A 23,409-nucleotide genomic window follows, 5' to 3' on the forward strand; every position below is an offset into this window, starting at 1 on the left:
CCTCTGAACCCTGTCACATCAGGGTTTTTATGGAGGTATCATTATGTAGGCATCATTGATGACATCTTTGGCCATTGATGATTAACTTAATCTCTACCCCTTCTCTTGTACCTAGGGACCTAGGGTTGCAAGATCAAGGTTTTTGTTTTTGTGTTTTTCTTACAAATAGTTTATTGTCAAGTTGGTTTCCATATAACACCTGGTGCTCATCCCCACAAGTGCCCTCCTCCATGCCCATCTACCCCCTCCCTCCCCCACACCCAAGAGTCCTCAGTTTGTTCTCAGTATTCAAGAGTCTCTCATGGTTTGCCTCTCTCCCTTTCCCCCACCATTTCTCCCCTTCTTCTCCCCCATGGTCTTCTGTTAAGTTCCTCCCAATCCTCCTATACGTGCAAACATATGGTATCTGTCCTTCTCTGCCTGACTTATTTCGTTCAGCATAACACCCTCAAGGTCCATCCATGCTGCTACACATGGCCAGATTTCATTCTTTCTCATTGCTATGTAGAATTCCATCATATAGATAAACCACATCTTGATGTGTCCATTGATGGACACTTAGGCTCTTTCCATGTTTTGGTTATTGTTGAGAATGCTGCTATGAACATTGGGGTACATGTGTCCTATGCATCAGCACTCCTGTATCCTTTGGATAAATTCCTAGCAGTGCTATTGCTGGGTCCTAGGGGAGTTCTATTGTTAGTTTCCTGAGGAACCTCCACACTGTTTTCCAGGGGCTGTACCAGTTGCCCGTTTCTCCACATCCTCGCCGGCATCTAGAGTCTTCCGATTTGCTCATTTTAGCCACTCTGACTGGTGTGAGATGGTATCTCAGTGTGGTTTTGATTTGTACTTCCCTGATGAGGAGGGACGCTGAGCATCGCATCGTGTCTTTTGACCATCTGGATGCCCTCTTTGGAGAAGTGTCTGTTCACATCTTCTGTCCATTTCTTCACTGGGTTGTTTGTTTTTCGGGTGTGGAGTTTGGTGAGTTCCTTATAGATTTTGGATATTAACCATTTACCTGATATGTCATTTACAACTATCTTTTCCCATTCTGTTGGTTGCCTATTAGTTTTGTGGGTTGTTTCCTTTGCTGTGCAGAAGCTTTTAATATTGATGAGGTCCCGATAGTTTATTTTTGCTCTTGATTCCCTGCAAGATCAAGCTTTTAATCAAGGTTTGGTCTTTCTGGTAACTAGCGCCCATCCTCAAGCTGTCTAGGGGCCTGCCAAGGTTAGCTTCATTAGAGCATAAGACAATTCTGTTATTCTTAATACTCAGGAAATTCCAAGGTTTTTAGGAGCTGGGAACGAAGGAACTGGAGCCAGAGATCACAAATCTTTCTATGATATCAAAATACCAAATGGATAAATCATAGGTAAAAGGGAACTAATTGAAATTATGGTTAACTTTCTATATGATTATGGTTTTAAGTCACTAATATTGAATACTGATTTTGTATATGTCAGATACTAGAGTATTTTAAATACCAAGGCATCTGGGCATCAGGCACAGTTTCTACCCTCCTCAAAATGAGGCTAAATTGATGATGCTTCCTATGTTTTATCAGTTAACTACTATGATATTAACTGTTACCTTCTGTCTCCCATAAGATTATCCTTCATACTACTTATTCAATATGTTCCTATGAATTGGACTGAGTCAAAAACATTTTTTTGTAGTTTTAAATTTTTATTTAAATTCCAGTTAGCTAGCATAGTGTAATATTAGTTTCAGGTGTAGAATTTAGTGATTCAACACCTCCATACAACACCTGGCACTCATCACTCAAGTGCCCTCCTGAATCCCCATCACGTATTTCACCCCTCCCCCCAAGTCCTGCTTCTCTCCAAGTCTCAAAGGCTTCTTCTGTGTCCCCCGGAACTGTACTCCCAAAGTTATCAGCTTTCCTTCATAGCTCAATGGTTTCTCTGTTTGCTTCCTTCTCTTTAAGCTCACTAAAATCTGCCTCGACCCCAAGAGCCTGGCTTCAGCAGGTGGCATCACAGTTGGTAGCTCTTTATCGTCTCTCTTCCCATATCCTTTGGTCACAAATGGTAAGTGCACTTCTTGTTGCTACTCTTTGCCACTTCCAAACCATTACCCCTCCACTCCAGCTAACATTTATATATTACTCCGCTCCTCGCTTTTACTTTCCATTCTCAGGTCAATGTACCCTCATTCGTTACACACATGAACAAACAGCTGCATTCTTCTCCAAACAAAATTCAGCAAGAATCCTGTGAGCTGTCAACATACCAGCTGGACTGGTCACCACAGTAGTGAAACTTTCAGTCCGCTGATATTGCTGTCTCTCATTCAGATCATTTCAATCTCCCTTTTCCTACCATGGTCCTTGGTTCTGGTAATACTCAGATCTTAAAATGTCCTGTTCTTCTGGTTTAGTTTGCTTGTTTACATTTGAGAATTTATTGAAGTCACACAACAGTTATATCAGCTATGCATAAGGTTGCAGGAGAGATATGTTTCTTTTCTTAAGTACATTTATCTGATATTGATATTGTGGTCCTTGCTGTTTTTTGTGCTTACATTTGTCTTCATTATCTTAGACTCTTCTAAAGTGCAGCCAGACTACTGTAATCACTACAAGGTTTAACCCACTAAAATATACTGTTTGGAGGACATAAGAAAGAGAAATTAAAAGGTCTTGTCCATCAGCATGTTTGGTGATTTTAGTATGAGAAGAAATATATTTCTGTTTGCATACTTACTTTAAAAAGTGAGATTACATTGTGATAGTCTTCTATACATTTTTCTCAGAAGCAATTTCCCCTAAGAAAAGCTCAGGGTTCAGGACTAAATTTCTTCTGTCTTTCATGCCAGAGTGTAACTCAATTGGATAACTAAAAAGAAGTCTCTGGTTAAGAAAAATTATCATTGGAAGATAAAGACCTAGAGATTAGATCTGGTCCCAAGGGGAAAAATGAGAGTAGCAGAAGGAATCCAGCAGAAAGAAACGGTTAAGCATCAGAGGAGGGGCTTGGTTTGGGCCTTGGAACCCTCCTATTCTGCCTTCTCTGCACTGTCCTCCCAAATTCTCCTTCCATGGGCTTCTCCCACCTTCCTTAAAGCCCTTTAAGTTCTAAATGTAGAAATCCAAACTGGCTCCACAAAAAAATAGAAATAGAAAGTATATACAGTATGCTCCACCTTTCTGCTAACACAAATACTTGTAATAAAAACAATAAGATGCACTTGGAAGTGTTTTATACAGTGAAGAATGTTTTTGGAGGAATAGACTTTAGTTTCTAGTTGAAAACTTAATGTAACATATAAATCTCTAGAGGTATTTTAAACCAGAAATGATCTAGATTTCATGTTTGTAAAAAAAAAATCAAAATAGTATTAGAACAACAAAAAGACTGTTATTTTGATACTCAATAACACATTAGTGTCCTGGCACAGTGAAACACCAGAAGCCAGTGTCACCCTACTGTTGGTACACTATCAGGGAGAGTTTGTCCCAAACCATAAATTTAAACAGTCTGGCCTATTTAACAGCTTCTCAGGACATTGCCACAATGTCAGGATTTTGAGCAACTTAATACTTGCACATTTTGATCACCCTACTCTGATTTGTATTGCATCTTCCTCTCAAATAATAACCAATCGTGCTTCAAAATTATTGCAATAAAAGTACTGAAGTTGAATGATAATATTCTCCAATGGATATCTCTTTAAATTTTTTTTAAGTTTATTTATTTACTTTTGAGAGAGAGACAGAGAGAGTGAGCAGGGAAGGGGCAGAGAGAGAGTGAGAGAGAATCCCATCCAGGCTCCACGCTGTCAGCATGGAGCCTGATGTAGGGCTTGAACTCATGAACTGTGAGATCATGACTTGTGCTGAAACCAAGAGTAAGAGACTCAACCAACATAGCCACCCAGGCACCACTCTTTGAATCTTTAATTATAGCAAAAGCATAGTGTTTAATCAATCTTTATTTTTATTTATTTTCAAATGTTTATTTTACTTTATTTTATTTGAGAGAGAGAGAGTAAGAACAGGGGAGGGGCAGAGAGAGAGACACACACACACAGAATCCGAAGCAGCCTCCAGGCTCTGAGCTGTCAGTGTGGAGCCTGACCCGGGCTCAAACCCACCAACTGTGAGATCATGACCTGAGCCGAAGTCAGATACTTAAGTGACTTAGCCATGCTGGCATCCTCTATTGTTTTAAATAAAGCTTATTTAGGGGCACCTGGGTGGCTTAGTCGGTTGAGCGTCCGACTTTGCTTAGGTCATGATCTCGCGGTTCGTGGGTTTGAGCCCCGCGTCGGGCTCTGTGCTGACTGCCAGCTCAGAGCCTGGAGCCTGTTTCAGAGTCTGTGACTCCCTCTCTCTCTGACCCTCCCCTGCTCACGCTGTCTCTCTCTCCTAGAAATAAATAAAACATTTAAAAAAAATAAATAAATAAAGCTTATTTATTTACTTAGAGAGAGAGCGAGAGAGCATGCTTGTGTGCATGCAAGTGGGGTAGGGGCAGAGAGAGGGAGAGGAGAGAGGGAGAGAATCCCATGCAGGCCCCGGGCTGTCAGCACTCACAGCCTAATGCAGGGCTCCAGTCCCACAAATGGTGAGATTATGATGTGAGCCAAAATTAAGAACGGGATGCTTACCTGACTGAGCCACCCATGTACCCCAATCAATATCTTTAACATCTTTTTTTTATGTTTGTTTGTTTTTTAGAGAGAGAGAGGGAAAGAAAGAGAGAGAGAAAGTGCATGGGGGAAGGGCAGAGTGAGAGGGACAGAGAGAGAGATCCCAAGTAGGCTCCAACCTGTCAGCACAGAGCCCTGTGTGGGGCTCAGTCTCTTTAACCAAATTGTGAAGTCCTAACCCGAGCCAAAATTAAAAGTCAGATACCCAACCAACCAGCTGAGCCACCCAGGTGTCCCTCAATATCTTTCATAATATGCATGTTTATATTATGTTTATACCAATAAGAGTGATGAAAATATACATGTGACACACAGAAAGGAGAACCATGTGATGAAATTCAAGCTTGGTCTAAACAAGGAAGGAAAATGTTCTCAAATACTCAAGTACATACGTATCTAGGACACCCACATAGTAATTCTAAATCTTTCTGGTCAAGGAGGGCAGAATCTACAAAAAGATCTGAAAGGGCCGGATACCAGAACAATACCTCAAACCTGGAAAGGGAAGATTTCCCCTAGAAGGATCAAGGTTAACTTTTCTTCAGACTAGCAGAATTAGGGGAAGGAGACCTCAAAAGTCAGAAATAATTGGCTGCTATTTAAAATGTTCTATAACACAATGGAAGTAAACTTACTCCTTTTCTATTTCTATTCTAAGCCCATAATGCTGATATTTTTTAAAGTACAAAAAGAAAACTAAAAACCAATTTTACTTAGAAATATTGATGCAATTCCTAAATAAAATATTAGCAAATAGAATCCAGCAGTACATTAAAAGAATAATTCACCATGGCCAACTGGGATTAAGTCCAGAAATCCAAACTGATTCAATATTTAAAAATGCATTACTAATATTCAGCACATTAATAAGTCAAAGGAGGAAAAAAACAAATGATGGTTTCAACATATGCTGATATGACATTTGAAAATTTCATTACCCATTCCTGATTCAAGAAGAAAAACTCTTAGAGAAACAAGAATAAACAGAAATTTCCTTCACATAAAAAAATATGTGTGCCAACTAAAAGTGTCATGGTAAAGAACAAAGTAGTTGAAGTATTATGATTAAAGTCAGAAGTATAATAGTGATACCTACTATAATTGGTAATGTTTAAGATTAATGAAGAAACGTGTGAAACATTACTACAAAGGGGAAAACATTATTTCATCCATTTTATTCCACAAATATTGATTGAAAGCCATGTAACATGACTCTTAGGATATACTGCCGTGTAAAGATGAATGAGCTCACTCTTAGAGTTTATAATCAAATAGGGTGGATTATTTACAAATTATATTCAGACTGCATGCTGGGAGGGGAAAAAGCAGTATCCACTGCATTTTTAAAATTTAGTTGGGAACTAGTTAAAAATTACTTTACAGGATTGCCTGTGTGGCTCAGATGGTTAAGCATCTGACTTTGGCTCAAGTCATGATCTCATGGTTCATGAGTTCAAGCCCCACATCAAGCTCTCTGCTGTCAGCAGAGAGCCAGATTTGGATTCTCTGTCCCTCTCAAAAATAAATAAACATTAAAAAATTACTTTACAAATGTCAATAAGCAAGTAGCAGAGATGATTGAATAAACATTTTCCAGCTAAAGAAATAATAACAAAAAAACCCTAGAAATACAGAAAAAACTACATAGCACCTCTTTTAAAAAATAATATGCTACAAGAATGAAAAATAATGCCTTTTAAAAGGAGAGACAATCTTTATTCTTGCATAGGAAAATTTACTGTAATGGTATAAATGCTTTTTAAATTAATCTATAAAGTAAATGAAATCTTAATGTGAATCATAACAGCTTTCTTTAAACTTTATAAATTTTATCTAGAGGTATAAATATCCGAGACTAAGATGAGAAATTCTGGGAAGACAAAATAGTCAGGAGGGAATATTAATATCAGATTTTAAGGCTTTTATAAAGCTACAATAATTAAAATAAGGTGGTACCAGTAAAAGAATAGATAATCCAATAGTGCAGATTAATGAATAAATAGGTTAAAACCTTTATTCTCACAGAATTCACTCTGTGAGAAAGATGGCATTGCAAATCCCTGGGAAATAATTATTCAATCACTGATGTTTTTAACAGTGACATAGCTATGAAAAACAATTGAATTGGATCCCCTACCTCAAATTTAACACTAGAATGAATTCCAGATGAGGTAAAGGTTTAAATGTCTTCTTAAAATTTCAGTCATAGAGGTATTGGGAAGAGATACAACTGAATGTCATGATAACTTTGGAGGAATTTCCCAGGCCTGACACAAAATCTAGAAGCCATAAGGAAAGGAACTGATTCACATTTAATACATCCTAATCTAAGACTTCTACATGAACATTCCCAAGATATTAACCAAATATATTCACAGCGTATAGCACATGAAATAAGCTAACATTCTTAGATAAAAGGGGCTCACTCTTACATATGATAAAGAAGAAGAAAACATTTATTTTAAATAGTCAAAGGGTATGCATGGGCAGCTCACAGGATATCAGATATTTTCAATTTCACTTAACAAACAAAAATGAAAATAACCAAAGATGTAACATTTTACTTGTTTGATTGGCAAAAGAAAAATGACTGCTACTATCCAGTCTGGGTGAGAATGAAGGCATTGGAGACTTTTTTTTTTATGTTAAAAAAATTTTTTTTTATTTTGAGACAGAGTATGAGTGGGGGAGGGACAGAGAGAGAGGGAGACAGAATCAGAAGCTCCTGGCTCTGAGATGTCAGCACAGAGCCTGACCTGGGGCTGGAACTCAATTGAGTGTGAGATCATGATCTGAGCTGAAGTCAGAGGCTTAACTGACTAAGAAACCCAGGCACGGAATTGGGCACTCTTTAAATATATATATTCTTAGTTAGAGAAAGAGCAAGCAAGGAAAAGAGGTAGAAGGAGAGAGAGAGAGAGGAGAGAGAGAGAGAGAGAGAGAGAGAGAGAATCCCAAGCAGGCTCCATGCTCAGTGCAGAGCCGGAGTCAGGGCCCAGGTAGAGCTCATCCCCATAACCCCAGGATCATGACCTAAGCCAGTATCAAGAGAAGGATGTTTAGGGGCGTCTAGGTGGCTCAGTCGGTTAAGCGTCCTACTTCAGCTCAGGTCATGATCTCACAGTTTGTGGATTTGAGCTCCATGTCAGGCTCTGTGCTGACACCTAGCTCAGAGCCTGGAGCCTGTTTCAGATTCTGTGTCTCCCTCTCTCTCTGACCCTCCCCTACTCTCTCTCTCTCTCTTTGACTCTCTCTTTCTCAGAAAAAAATAAATAAAACGTTAAAAATTAAAAAAAAAAATGAGAAAGAAGGATGTTCAACCAACTGAGCCACCCAGGCTCCCCAAGGCATTGGGCACTCATACAGTTAGGATTGTAAATGAGTTCAGGACATACTTTTGGGGAGTGATTTGTCAAAATATATCAATCTTTATTTTATTTTGTTATTACTATTATTATTTTTTATTTGAGAGAGAGAGAGAGAGTGCGAGTGGGGGAGAAGGACAGGGAGAGATAGAGAATCTTAAGCAGACTCCACGCTCAGCATGGAGCCCACCACGGGGCTCAATCCCACGTCTCTGAGATCATGACCTGAGTCAATATCAAGAATCAGTCACTCAACCAACTGAGCCACTCAGGTGCCCCTTGTCAATATTTTAATTGCTAGTACCTTTTTGACTATGAATTGCAATTTTAGGAATAAATGCTATAAGAGAAAACAGTATATAATGCATGTTTGCACATATAGTCACAGTGTTTATGTTCTTTTAAATGAATATGGAAAAACCTAAATTTTCATCTTTAGGGATTGGTTAGATAAATATTGCTATAATGCATGTACTAGAATATTATGCAGTGGTTAAAAATAATGAAGTAGCTCTACATATTGTTTTAGAAAAGGTCCACATTGAACTGCTAAGTGAAAGATGATAGGATGTTCTCTGTTGTATAACTCCTGCAATTCAGTTGTTTTTGGGATATGTATTTATAAATCCACAAATATTTGCATAAGGCTATACATCAGATTGTTTAAAAGTTCTTATCTCTAGAGAATTAGATTCAGAAGAGAACAGAAGGAAATGAGAATATGAGAATATACTATACATTCTTCTGTATTGTCTCAAATTCTGTTTTATATAGGGAGCAGGCATTACTTTTATAATAAAAAATAACTACAAAGATTTAAAGGTTTTATTTTGGCTGAAAATCAATCTGAAAATAGACCTCTATGTTGTCCATGTTTCCTGATTCTCTTTGAGAAAAAGTTCTTTCATTTGTACTGGCATACTGGATTTCTAGCAAAAGTTAACTTTATGAACAAGTTAATAATCTATGTTTTGAATTATTTATATGCACTTTGAAGCTTTAAGGCAGAGAGGGCAAGCTCCATATTTTCCTCCCCTTCAGATCATAATCCTCCCTCTGACACCATGGTCTTCTCCATATTGATGAGGTACAGAGAGTGGAAAGAATGTTAGATTTCAGATGGAAGGTGTCCTATGCCTTCTTATCTGTTACCTTCCACAAGGTAACCATGAAGGGCAAAGAAGTAAATTCAGCTGACAAATATTTAGCCATTCTGGGGCTTAGTAGTGATGCAACATAGAAAAGTAAATTTATAGATATTTGTAGGAAAGACTCTTGATTAAGGATTTATTTCTTTCCTGCTTTGGCATTGATTGAAGGATATGCTTCACCTCCATTCCACCTCCACCCACCACCAGTCTTAGAGGCTTGTTTGGTCCTTGGGGAAATCTGGAATTTGATTCTAAATCCCAAAGGGGGCTGTCTCTGCTCCTGATTCCTACTCCAGAAGTTTATTTCAATTCTAATGTAATGAGAGAAATTTGTTTGTTGTGAGAAGGAACTACAGGATTTATTTTGGCAAGTTCCTGCTGTGTTAGATCTGAAGAGCACTCACCTGAATCCAGTACTCTGAAGTGAATTTTGTTTCCCTGTTCTCCTGACAAGAGAGCTAGAATTGGGTGTCTCATCAGACCAGAAACACAGCCTAGACAGGCCCAGAATCCCAGAGATTCCTGTACTTCTATCTATTGTGCTACTACTATTTGCCTGAAGAACAGTAGAATATTATTTTCTGTTTCCTAAATGGTGGCTCTAATCTACCAAATTATGTTTTGTCTGTGTGCAGAGCAGTTCTCAAATAACACATTTTTAATGTTTTCTAAATATTCTCATTGTTCATTCATCACTATTCTGTCAAATATTTGGCACATTACTTGACCAAAAATCTGGCAGGTGTGAATGGCATTGGTTTGAGTTATTTCCCATATAATCCCTTTCCAGGGCTCTGATACCATAACCCCATGTCTCATCTATTCCCTGTATTTCTAAAACTCATTCTTCTAGGAGAGTGACCAAGTCCTTCCAAGGCTGGAAAAAGAAGTCAATGCTGCACTTTGAACATGATCAGGAAACAATAGAGACATTGGTAGAAAAGAGGAGAGGCTTTACTTGGCATGGCTTAGCCTTTCGCCACGCATATTCTGCCTGTCCTTAATTTTGGAGACTAACCTGGGGGTGGGGCTGTGTGCTTCCAGGATGAAAGGAAAAAGACACATGCACATGAAGAAACAAATTCTATTTTAGCAACATACTTTGTTACTGTAGTCACAGCAGATGCCCTCTTCACCAACACTTTCCTAGATCCCAATAAGCATTAAATATTGGGAAGACAGTTGAGATTTTATCTTTGGGGATCTGAGAGCCTTAAGCCTCAGGAAAGTCATATAAAACAACACTCTTTTGATCAAATTTCCTTTTTATTTTTTCCCTTTTCTCACCTGAAAACCCATAACAGTTGTTTTAGTGCAGAAATCATTTGTTGGATTTATCTTGAAGAAAGAATAATGTGGCAAGGCTTGTATATTTTCTTTCTGATTTCTGAGGATGCCGGAAAGCCCTCAAATGTTGATGCTTAGACAAAAGCTACCAGGAAGTGAAAACAGTCCTCTTATTTAAAAAAAAATTAATGTTTATTTATTTTTGAGAGAGAGAGACAGAGTGCAAGTGGGGAAGGGGTGGAGAGGGAGGCACAGAATCTGAAACAGGCACCAGGGTCTGAGCCATCAGCACAGAGCCCAATGCAGGGCTGGAACCCACGAACCGCAAGATCATGACCTGAGCCGAAGATGGACACTTAACTTACAGTTCTCTTATAAGAGTAGCATAATCATATTTAAGAAGTGGGAAGCATGACCACAGCATAAGATTTAAGGTGGTGTATGTATTAGTCTGTTCGGGTTGCCATAACAAAATACCATTGACTAGATGTCTTAAACACAGAAATTTATTTCCTCACAGTTCTGGAGCCCAGAAGTCCAAGGTGCAGGTGTTGGTAGTTTTGGTTTCTCTTGAGGCCTCTCTTGATAGCTTGAAGATAGCGAACCTCTCTCTTTGTCAGTTGAACATGCACATCCCTGGTGTCGCCCCCTCTTTCTAGAAGGACATTGGTCATACTGGATTAGGGTCATATTGGATAAGGACCTCATTTTAATTTAATCACTTCTTTAAAGAGCTTATCTCCAAATATGGTTGCATTGAGGTACTGAGGGTTGGGACTTTGACACAGGAAGACTGGGGTCACAATTCATCCCATAATAAGGGATGAGAACATGCTCCAACAGAAGGTAGATAAACAGAAGGAATATGCAATCGTGTGTAGCAACACTCACAGGCACCCAGGGGAAACTATAATGACTGATTAGAGCCAGTGCCAGTGGAAAGAACTTCCCTGGCTTCTCCAATGATAATACTGACTCTTCCACTCTCTATGACCCTCAGGAAGACCCTTAATCTCCCAGAGTCATCTGAAAAGTCATCCTTCATCTGAAAAGTAAAATTAAAAAAAAAAAATACCATTCACATGAACCACCATGTGAGGCACAAATAAAATCTATAGAGGTATTTTTTTTCTCAATGCAATCTATAAATGTAAAATAGTTTTATAACCAAGGATTCTCTAGGAAATTCCTTGGTGGAGGTGAGTGCTGAAGACCATTTTGAAGAGAGGAGAGAGCTGGCAGAAGGAAGAACACATTTTCAGTGGGAGGACAGACCATGTTCATAAGTATTTTTTAAGTGAGCAGCGATTTAGAAGATCCAATTTTGACCCGCTCAAACAGAGCAAACAGTGCAAGATATATTTTCCATCTATTCCTCTGGCCTTACAGTCTTAATGTTTTTGTTCTTTGTGTTTTTGTCGTTGGTGTTGTTGTTGTTGTTGCTAATTTGGGGACTTGGTCATATAACTGACTATATGGCCTTAGTCACTCCCATATATTTTACAGTATCTAGTTTCCACATGTATCAACATCTGCTTAGCCAATTCACAGAGACTTGGTTACATAACAGATGAGAAGTTTCTTTGAAATGGTTAAAAAGAATATATGCAGTTAGACATTGATGACATTTTACAAAACAAACTAGTTTTTATCCAGCACCTAGAAGGTGACAGGAGCTGAATTAATGTCAATTGCCTGAAAATGATAGTTTTAAACAAATCACTGCGTTGTTCAGGAGAGTATAATTCCAAGATGATACCTTTGGAATACAGTTCTCAGTATTGTTGTAGGAAGGAGAAATGATAGAAACACAGTTGCTAGCTGAGATGTATATCAGACATGATTTGATTAGGGTCTGTCCTAAGACTGTGAAATGGAGGGGAAGGGGTTAACATACTCTGAGAATTAGCAACATCAGCAGCTAAGTACAGAATAGGAGAAGGCTAAACACTCTGGCCAGCCTTACAGCATATAAAGGAAGTTTCTTCCTTATGGAATTAAAAAATGTGGTTCTACAGGCTTTCTTTGAGTGTTTATGCAATGCACAATACATTGCTTAGTCTGCAAGATTATTTTATAGAATTATAATTTTTACTCTTAGAACTTGCATAGAATTCTGCCCACTTTTTCTCAATTTCACTCTCCATTACTCTTACTTCTACTCTATGTAACTATACAATGGAGATCAAAGTGCTGTTTATTTTCCTTAGCACTCAGCTTTTTCCATCTCTTTCTGCCACCACCAACAAAACTGTCCATCCTTGTGTAACTGCTTTGTTGCAAAATTCTGCTATCCAGTGTGTGGGCTAACATGCTAGGGGGTGAGACCTTGTGTTTCAGAAATGAGTTACCCAGCTGACTGTAGATGCATAAGGCCAGCTGAGCCCAGAAGCACCAGTCATTTGAGTTTAGCCTAAGTTGCTGGCTCAGAAAACCACAAGCTAAATAAATATATTTTGACGTGGTTTATTCTATAGCAAAAACAATTATAATGGGCTACTGAGGTAGTTTGTGAAGTCTCCCCTTTTCTTGCAGCAACTTGATATAATTCCCACATCAGTGTGTTACTGTATAAAGGTGTGCAATAAAATAGTCTCTTGAGGACATTTCAAATTCTAATTTTATAATATATATTAACTTTCAGGTATTTTTTTACAGTATATTCTTTATTAATGACATTTGGAACATTTCAATATTCTTAAATATTCCAAAGCAAAAAGTCCAGAAGGTGTACTATTTCATTTAACTTGACTCTTCTAACATTTCCTGTGATTTCAAATATGAAAAGATCTACCAGTAAACATAATCCAGAAAATGTTAATTTTCTTGATGCTGTCAAGGAGAGAACATTGGCTTGGTGCCATTGCTGCTTTGGGGTCATAGCCAACCTGAGAATGAACAGCTGTTGTTATTCAGAAAAATTCAGACAATATTTGGGAAGATATTAATTTAGGGGAAAAAAACTAAGAGGGAAATGGGAAAACAACAAGCTAAATAAGAATAGCATTTTTAGGCTGTAAAAATACGTAATGATTCCAGAAGTGTTTAATATATCTTCCAATATAATCCGGGGGGGAGGGGAATAAGTAGGATTTGGAATGTCCCTAGTGAAGGTATATGGGATTTGGGGTCAGAGAAGAAGACTTTAGTGTTTTGGGCTGCAGCAATTTTCATGTGTTCTCATTCACATAGAAACTAGTATCTTTCGGCTCTGTCTATGAATCTATAACACATGCCAGTTTAAAATATATCAACGATGTATATATAAAGATTCATTGATTATTTCTTTCTCCTGTTCTCTAAAGCACTAGTTCCCAAAGCATGGTCTGAGTTCCCAGAGGGCCCAGAGACAAGAAACAACAATAAGAATCTAGCTGTCTTCCACTAAGCTGTACATTAAGAGATTTAGAAAATTTTAAAACAATTTTATTCTTCTCACTACTTTTTTATTTAGAAAGTAGTTTTTATTAAAAATATTACTAATTTGTAATTGAGTTTGTTGCTAATATGTATTGAGTTTGTTGTCATTTTAAAATGGGCTAATACATTTTTATATTTGTTCTTCATTTTAATTTCTAATATTGTAAATACTAAACATAACCCATATGAATTAAATCCTTGACATTCTTAATACTATTTAAGAACATAAATGGGAAACCAAGCCAAAAAAATTAAGAACCACACTGTCCAGAAATTTAGGTCAGGTATTATTATACCCATTTCATAGATTGGAAACAGAAGAATTAAAAATTCATTGTATGGTGATCGAGAATGAAGAATGTCTAACTCAAAATTCCTTTCACATTTTGTTTTCTTTTCCCCAATGTGTTTTTCATATTTCTAACATATTTTATTGCTCAAATGAAAATATAATAAAAATACACTTTTTTAGAGTGCACAATTCTCTGAATTTTAACCCAAGTTTAGATTTATAGAACCATCATTTCTGAAGGTTACCAGAATATGCCATCCCAAAACATGTATCTTTGGTATATAGATTATTTTCCTTGGTAAAAAGTGTAGTTCTCTCCCACAGGAGGAAGAAAGAGGAGGACTGTTATCTCTGATAAATGGAAGATTTATCAATGGAGAAAGCATTGACTTAAATCTGCATAACAATTCTTACTAAACAACCTATATACCATATTTTTCCTGACCATCTTCCCATAACTTACTTCCTCCCACCCTCACCTCCTCACCCCTGCCCAGAAACCCTAAAATTGTTTAGCCTCAAATGCTCCTTAAGCCCCAATTCTAACAATTCTAACCACCTCTTTGGGTTACTTATCACTGTAGGTTCCCGTGTATATATGTACCATGTACATGTTAATTCATTTGTTAATCTGTCTTTGGCTAGTCCTATACATAGGGCCGCACCTGAGGGGCCAAAGATGGGTAGAGAAGAAGACTTTTTTCCTTTTTTTATCACCAGCAGGGTATGAAACAGTTCTATAGCTGCACAGATTTTGTCATTCTATCCTTAAGCAGTCAAAACCTCTCCCAAGACTGCAGTTGTTTTTTTGTTTTTTTGTTTTTGTTTTTTTGCTTGTTTTTCTTTTTTGAGAATGTCATATAAATGGAATCATACTGTATGTAACCTTTGATACTATTTTTTTACTTAGCATAATGCCTTTGAACTACATCTAAGTTTTGTGTATTGAGAGTTCATTCCTCTTCATTAGGAATAGTGTTTCATTATATGAATGTTCCATCATTTGTTTACCCATTTGCCTGTTGAAGGACATCTTGGTGGTTTCTAGTTTGGCCTCTTATAAATAGAAAGGCTGTAAACATCTTTGTGCAGGCTTTTATATGAAAATAAATTTTAACTTGTCTAGGGTAAATGCCCAGGAATGGGATTTGTGGGTCATATTGTAAATGTATGTTTAAGCTTATAAGAAACTGGCAAATGTTTTCCAGAATGGCTCTATTTTCTTTAGTGAAGTGTTGTTTCCAATTTTTTGCCTATTTTTAAATGGGATTGTTTTCTTGTTGGTGAGCTTGGAGAGTTCTTTACATATTCTTAACCCAAATCACAATTCAGATATATAATTTACAAATATTTTCTCCCAATCTGTAGCTTATCTTTAATTCTCTCAATGGTGTCTCTTTCATGGAAATGATTTTAATTTTGGTAAAATTCTATTTTTTAATATTGTCTTTGATGGATCATGCTTATGGTGTTATGCTTAAGGTTTCTGTCTAAAATGCTTTCTTTGTTAGTCTTACTAGAGGTATATTAACATTATTGATTGATTTTAAAGAAACTGCTACGTTTTCATTGATTTTTTTTCTCTGTTGCTTTTTGTTTTCAACTTCATTGATTTCATCTTTTTCATTTTATGTTTTCTGCTTAATATATTTATTTTGCTCTTTTTTCTTAAAGTAGAAGTTTATTATTAAGTTGAAGACTTTCTTCCTTTTTGATGTAACTATTGAACTTTATAAATGTGGAGCTAAGCACTGATTTAACTGCCTCTCACAAATGTTGATATATTTAAATATTTTCTTCTCTTTATTTAGAATTCCTCTTTGACCCATGGATTATTTAGAAACATCTTATTTAATATCTAAATGTTTAAAATTTTGTGTTAGCTTTCTGTTTTCTACTTCTAACCTAATTCTATTATGGTCAGAAAACATACTCTTTATGGTGGTAACTATTTTATACTTGTCAAGATGTGTTTTATCACCCAGGATATGGTCTACCTTGGTCAATATTCCTGGTGCATTTGAAAAAAAAAAATGTGTATTCTGCTGTTGTCGGCAGTGGGTTTTGTAACTATCAAAAAGGTCCAGTTGGTTGATAGTGTTTTTCAGTTTTTCTCTATCCTTTGTAATTTTCTATCACTTACTGAGATAGAAGTGTTGAAGTTGCCAACTACAGCTGTGAATTTGTTAAATTCTCCTTTCTGTCGTGTCACTTTTTATTTCATGAATTTTGAAGCTTAGTTTTGGTGCATAAATATTCAAGATTGTTATGTGTTCTTATTGAATTAGCTTAATCATTATGTAATATTCCTTTTTGTTCCTGATAATTTTATTTGCTTTGAAATCTATTTTTTCTTTTTTTTAATGATTTTTTTACTTATTTCTGAAAGAAGGAGGAAGACAGCGTGAGCAGGGGAGGGTCAGAGAGAGACAGGGAGATAAAGAATCTGAAATAGGCTCCAGGCTCTGAGCTGGCAGTCAGCACAGAGCCTGACGCAGGGCTCGATCCCATGAACCGTGATATCATGACCTAAGCCGAAGTCGGATGCTTAACCGACTGAGCCACCCAGGTGCTCCTGAAATCTACTTTTTCTGATATCAGCATAGCACTACAACTTTCTTTACATTGATTTTAGTATGGTATATCTTTTCATATCTTTTTACTTTTAACCTATTTGAAGTAGATTTTTGTGCACAGCATAGAGGTGGATCATTTTTCCTTTTCTTTTTAAATACATTCTAATAATCTCTTTTAGTTAGATTTTTAAGTCTATTTTTTGTTGGATGTAATTCTTAATATGTTTAAACTTAGGTCTACCATTTAATTGTTAGATTTATGCTTCTTCCTTCTCTTATTTGATCCTTTGCATGTCCTTTCTTGCCTTCTTTTGGGTTATTGGACCAATATTCTGCTTTCCTTTATTGTATTTTTTCCTCTATTTCTTTGTACAGAATTTTAGTGTTGCTCTAGAGTTTATAATATACATACTTAATTTTTCTCAGTCATCTTATAATCAGTAGTTTACCACTTTAGTAGAATGTGGAAACTTGCCACCATTTAGATCCTTTAACTCCCTCCCACTTTATTATATTACAGTGTTATGTATTATATCTACTTACATTAAAAACACTATTAGACAATGTTATAATTTTTGCTTTCTGGTGTCAAACATTATAAAGAACTCAAGAGAAGAACAGTATATTTACTCAGTTACTTACATTCTGTTGTGATTCCTTTATTCTTTACCATCTGTATCCCTCTTGTATCCTTTCCTTTTCTCTGATGAACTTCCTTTAGAAATTCCTTTAGTTTTGGTCTGCTGGCAATAAATTCTTTCAGTTTTCCTTCATCTGTTAATATCTTTATTTCACTTTCATTTATGGAAGAGACATTTTTGCATGAGATAAATTTTTTTTTCTCTCCCAGCACTTTAAAACTGCTATTGTATGTCCTTCAAGTGTCCATTTTTGTTTTTATCAGAAATATGGGCATTCAAATCATTGTTGCACTGTAAGTATTGTGATATTTTCCCCATGTTTCTTTCAAGACTTTTTTTGTCTTTAGTTTTGAAAAGTTTATAAAATGTCTATGTCTAGACTATACTTTATGAATCCATAGGCTTATGTCTTTCTCCAAATTTAGGGGGTTTTCTCTTATTATTTCTTTAAATAATTCCTAGAATAATGCTTTTTTACCCCGTGTTTTGTGTCTTCAGTGATACAAACTTTAAAGTTTCTGGCATTGTACTATGAGTCCATGAGACTCTGACCACTCATTTTTAAATATTTTCCTCTTTATCATTCATATTGGGTCATTTTTATTATTCTATCTCCAAGTTCACTCTTTGTTTTGTGTTTTCCATTCTCCTATTGAGTCCATCCAGTGAATATCAAACTTTATTTTTCTGCTTTAATATTTTCTGTTTCTTGGGGCACCTGAGTAGCTCAGTTGGTTAAGCGTCTGACTTTAGCTCAGGTCATGATCTCATGGTTTGTGGGTTCAAGCCCCAAGTCAGGCTCTGTCTTGACAGCTCAGAGCCTGGAGTCTGCTTTAGATTCTGTGCCTCCCTCTGTTTCTGCCCCTCTGCTGCTCATGCTGTCTCTCTCTCCCCAAAATAAATAAAAACATTTTTAAAAATTTAAATTCTCTGTTTCTTATTTATTATCTTTTATTTCTTTGATGAGATTTATCTCTTTCCATTCACTTCAATGGTGTCTGACCTTACTTGTTGGAAGATTTTCTATAACATTTGCTTTAAATTCTTTGTTAGATAATTCTAACAAATGGGTCATCTCAATGTTGGCATCTGTTTGTTGCCTTTTCACACATATACATTTGGATTGTATATTGGACATTTTGAGTATTATGCTAGAATTCTCTGCATCTTGGCAAAGTCTTCTGAAGAATGTTGACATCTTTCTTTTAGCAGAAATTTGACCTGGTTTGTTTCAGTTTCAAGTTCTGCCTTATGGGAGTTATGGTCTTAACGTCACTTCCTTTGTCAGTGACTTTGCAGTATTATTTGGATCTGTCTTATGTGTGTTCCATCCTGTAGCCATTCTGAATCCTGGGTGGTGATCTGCCTTGCAGCTCAGTTCTCAAAGTTGGCGGTATGTTATTATATGTCAAAGTTACACATGTGTATCTTGGGAGTGTTCCCATGAGCTCATAAACTATGTTTTCTGGTCACTCTCCCAAATCTTTTTTTTTTCTTTTACCTAGAACTTTTTGGACTCTCTAGGGCTCTTCTTTTCAGTTCATCCAGAAAGCTGACACTTTATTTTCCCAGTTCTGTTATGTACTCCCTGCAATTGTAATAATTTCCTGGACTGAGATGCAGCAAGAAAAAAAAAAAAAAGCAACAGGTGCTCGCCCCACTCTTGTGTGGTCTAATCTCCTCTGACTTGTGAATAAAGGAAGCTTCTACTTCCTCAGTGTGCCTCCATCATGGTTGCTGTTGCTTCCACTGCCACCACCAATAGCACTGGGTTGCTTAAAAACTGGGAGAGGACAGAAAGGAGAAACGAAAACAACAATATCACAGGGGTTTTACTCCTACTATCTTTTAGTGTTAGAAGATCCCTTTCCCATCTTGCAAGCTGTAATCTGATGACTCTCTCTGTCTGTGAGAATGCCCATTTTTATCAAGCTACATTGAGACCAGGTCTGCAGATATCAAATGTGACTCCCCCAAAAAAAGGTAAGATCACTGGTGATTTAGTGGCACTTAGAATTATGCTCCCCCCAATCTGCCTGTTACTGTTTACTTTTCAATGTTCTCAAGTAGCTGCTCATGAATTCTGTGCATGTTTTGTTATGCAATCGGTGGCAGAAGGTGCTTATTCCATCTTACCAGACAACAGAACCCTAATAAACTTTTGCAATCATGTAAAATTGCTGAAATACCTAAGAAAAATTATTCAGAGTTGGTATTAGGGAAGTGAGATGCTTGAACTTTATAACCTTAATTTACTCCTGTGACTTCTATTTCCATTTGTGAGCTTTTATTTTCTATCATTGATATCGTCATACTTGCTCAGGAGGAGCTGCTCTAGTCTTAGCCAGAAGTACATTTTCCCCTCAATTTTTTTATAGACCTTTGAGATATAATTGGAATGTTTAAATAAAATCGTATTACAAAGCATGGTCAAGAGAATAAAAGACAGGCCACAGACAAGGAGAAAATATCTGCAAATGATACAACTGATAAAAGACTATTATCCAAAATATACAAAGAATTCTTAAAAGTCAATAATAAGAAAAAACCTGGTCAAAAAATGGGCCAAAGACCTTAAAAGATACCTTACCAAAGAATACATATAGGTCAAACAAGCACATGAAATGATGATCCACATCACATGCCATCAGGGAAATGCAAACTGAGACAACAATGAAATACCCCTAGACACTTATTGGAATCTAATCTAAAACAAATCTAAACACTGACAATACCAAATGTTGGTGAAGATGTGAAGCAAGAGCGCTTTAATTTATTTCTGGTGGGAATGTGAAATGGTACAGCCACTTTGGAAGACATTTTGGCAGTTTCTTATAAAACTATACACATTCTAACCATACAGTCTGGCAAAGGAGTTGAAAACCTATGTGTACATAAAAAGCAGCACACAGATGTTCATAGAAACTTTATTTATAATTGCCAAAACTTGGAAGCAACCAAGATATTCTTCAGTAGGTGACTAGATAAATAAAATGTGATATATCCTGTCAATGGAGTATTATTCAACACTAAAATGAGATGAACTACCAAGCCGTGGAGGAACCTTCAATGCTTATTACTAAGTGAAAGAAGACAATCTCAAAAGGCTACATAATGCACGATGCCAACTGTATGACAGTCTAGATAAGGGAAAACTGATATAGCAAAAAGATCAGGGGTATATAGGGAATGAGAAATGGAGGAATGGAAAGGCACAGTGCAGAGGATTGTTAGAACACTAAAAACACTCTGTATAATACTGAAATGATAGATACATGTCATTCAAACATTTATCAGACACATCGAATGTATAATACCAAGACTGAGCCTCAACATAAAGCATGGACGTCTGGTGATTATGATATGCTGAATCTTGGTTCCTCAGGTTGTAACTCTCTGATAGGGAATGTTGATAATGAGGGAGGCTATGCATGTGAAGAGGCAGAGGTATATGGGAAATTTCTATACCTCTCTCTGAATTTCACTGTGAATGTAAAACTGTTTTTAAAAAATAAAGTCTTGAGGGCTTGGAGGTGGGGCAGAGGGGAAGGGGAGTGATGGGCATGGAGGAAGGCACTTGTTAGGATGAGCCCTGAGTGTTATATGTAAACCAACTTGACAATAAACTATAAAACAAACAAAAAAAAAAGAGCATAAGTTTTCACAATAAAATCTGATTTTTGTTCACCAAAAAGGAAATAAAGTCTTAAAAAAGGAATGAAATTCTGACATATGTTACAACATGGATGAAACTCGAAGACATCACGCTCGCTAAGTGAAATAAGCCAGACACAAAGGGACAAATATTGTATGATTCTACTTATATGAAGAACCCACTGTAAGGACAGAAAGTAGAACAGTTATTACAGGGGCCGGAGGATGGAGGAGAAGGGGAGGTGTTGATTAATGGGCATTCGTTTTCAGTGTGGGATGATGTAAAAGATCTGGAGACAGCAGTGATGGTTGTACAGAAATGTTAGTGTACTTAACGCCACTAAACTATGCACTTAAAAAGTGGTTAAAAAGTTAATATTTTGTAATGTATACATTAGCACAATACACAATAAAATAAAATAGTTTTAGTTATAAAAAGTGCATCACTAAAGGAAGGAAGTAGGGAGAGAGTAATACAGAACTAGATGGTAGGTTGACAAACTATGGTGTGCCCATGAGCCAAATCCAGTCCTACCAGTTCATTTATTTACTGTCTATGGCTGCATTTGTACAGCAAAGTGTTATACTTGTGAAAGACACTGTCTGGCCTTCGGCACCTAGAATATTTACTATCTGACCTTTACAGAAAAAGTTTGACAACATTAATCTGAACGGTATGGTACAGATCATTATGGTCATCTTGGGATTCCCTACAAAGCATCTTTTTGCTAAACTTCAAGCCTGACCTACCTTTGTAAGAGAGTATATCTTTGCAGGGAGAAAGGAGTAATGGGAAGTTCTCTTCTCCTTCTAAAATCTTATTTCTATTTATTAAACTGTTATTAAGAAGTTAATTTTATTTTTCCAAATATTCTGCTAGATCTTAGCATACACCGCTAAAAAAGACATTTCTGCCCTCATGAAGCTGTCAACGTGAAGCAATTTTTATAGATAGTTGAGAGCAGTCTCTCCCTAACAGCCCCTTATTGATCCTAAATCTATTTTTCTGGGTGACATAAATCAAATCTGGCATTTCTTATACATCATAGCATGTCTGAACAAAAAACATTTTTTCCTGCTTTCTTAGAATTCATCTTTTGCCCACTTAAACATTTGTCTTCTTCATTTGTGATTAAAAAAGTATGCTAAAATGCAAATCAACTCACAGATACGTGTACTTATGATATCATTTTTGCATCATCTGCAATTCTTGTCCAGAAAATACATCTAATTTGCTGGTATCTTTGCCTACAGCAGACATAGAGCATTATCCTTGATTATGAATGAAAAAGTCTTTTATTTTCAGAACTTGAGGGACATTTCCCTATACAAATGTTGTGTTTCTGTTTACTGTCTAGAGAATAAATTTATGACAGTTCCCATGTTTTTCTCTTTCTTTTTAGCAATAAGGCTTGTTTAATGTAGCTCCAGAGAAAACAATTTGGAATGATGAAAACGAGGCAATCTTCATTCAACATACAAAGAAAGGTAACAGAGTTGAACATACTTAATAGTTCTATGAGCCAAGAAATGTTGTATACAAATAATTATTTTTAAAACCTGGGGGAGGGGATATTTGTAACTTTATTTTAAATGAAGGAAAAGTGAAGAGTTTGAGGAAGCTCTAAATAACAGAGATATTAAGTGGTAAGCCAGCTTTCCAGTATTTCTCGCCTCAAACCATGTATATAAATGGAGTCCTCCAAGAATTGAGTGAAATGTCCAACATATCTAACCATGATCCTGGTTTTCTTATGTGCAAAGGGAATGCTGAAATGACTCTGGCTCCAAAGAATATCCCCTTGTTTCATGTTCTTCTATTAGATTGATCACCTATTTGTATGATACCACATTAACCAACATTGCATTCAGGTGTTCAGTTCATATATTTAAATGTATTAATAATTTTTAATTTATTTTTTCCAAGTTTTTATTTAAATTTGGTTAGTTAACATACTGTGCAATATTGGTTTCAGGAGTAAAATTTAGTGATTCATCACATACATATAACACCCAGTGCTCATCACAAGTGTCCTCCTTAGTACCCATTACCCATCTAGCCAATCCCCATGCCCACCTCTCCTCCAGTAATCCTCAGTTTGTTCTCTATAGTTAAGAGTCTGTTTTATGGTTTCTCTCTCTTTTTTCCCACCTATGTTCATCTGTTTTGTTTTTTAAATTCCACATTTGAGTGAAATCGTATGGTATTTGTACTTCACTGACTATTTCACTTAGCTTAATACACTCTAGCTTCATCTACCTCATTGCAAATGGCAAAATTTCATTGTTTTTTTATGGCTGAATAATATTCCAATGTATATATTACCACCTTTTGTTTAT

The 23,409-nt window shown here is 36.4% G+C and overlaps 1 protein-coding gene across 1 annotated transcript in view; it reads left to right on the forward strand.

Annotated features, from left to right (window-relative positions):
- Positions 1-22,523, forward strand: part of LOC120224811 (IQ domain-containing protein M-like) — a 251,748-nt gene extending 229,225 nt beyond the window's left edge. The window contains exon 5 of the mRNA XM_039223068.1: positions 22,473-22,523. Coding sequence (XP_039078999.1) covers positions 22,473-22,489 — 17 coding nt within the window. The 3' untranslated portion in view covers positions 22,490-22,523. The remainder of the gene's footprint in view (positions 1-22,472) is intronic.
- Positions 22,524-23,409: the final 886 nt, after the last annotated feature.

Source organism: Hyaena hyaena, unplaced genomic scaffold (assembly GCF_003009895.1).
Source record: "Hyaena hyaena isolate Hyena2069 unplaced genomic scaffold, ASM300989v1 scaffold_1252, whole genome shotgun sequence".
In the NCBI taxonomy this organism is placed as follows: domain Eukaryota; kingdom Metazoa; phylum Chordata; class Mammalia; order Carnivora; family Hyaenidae; genus Hyaena; species Hyaena hyaena.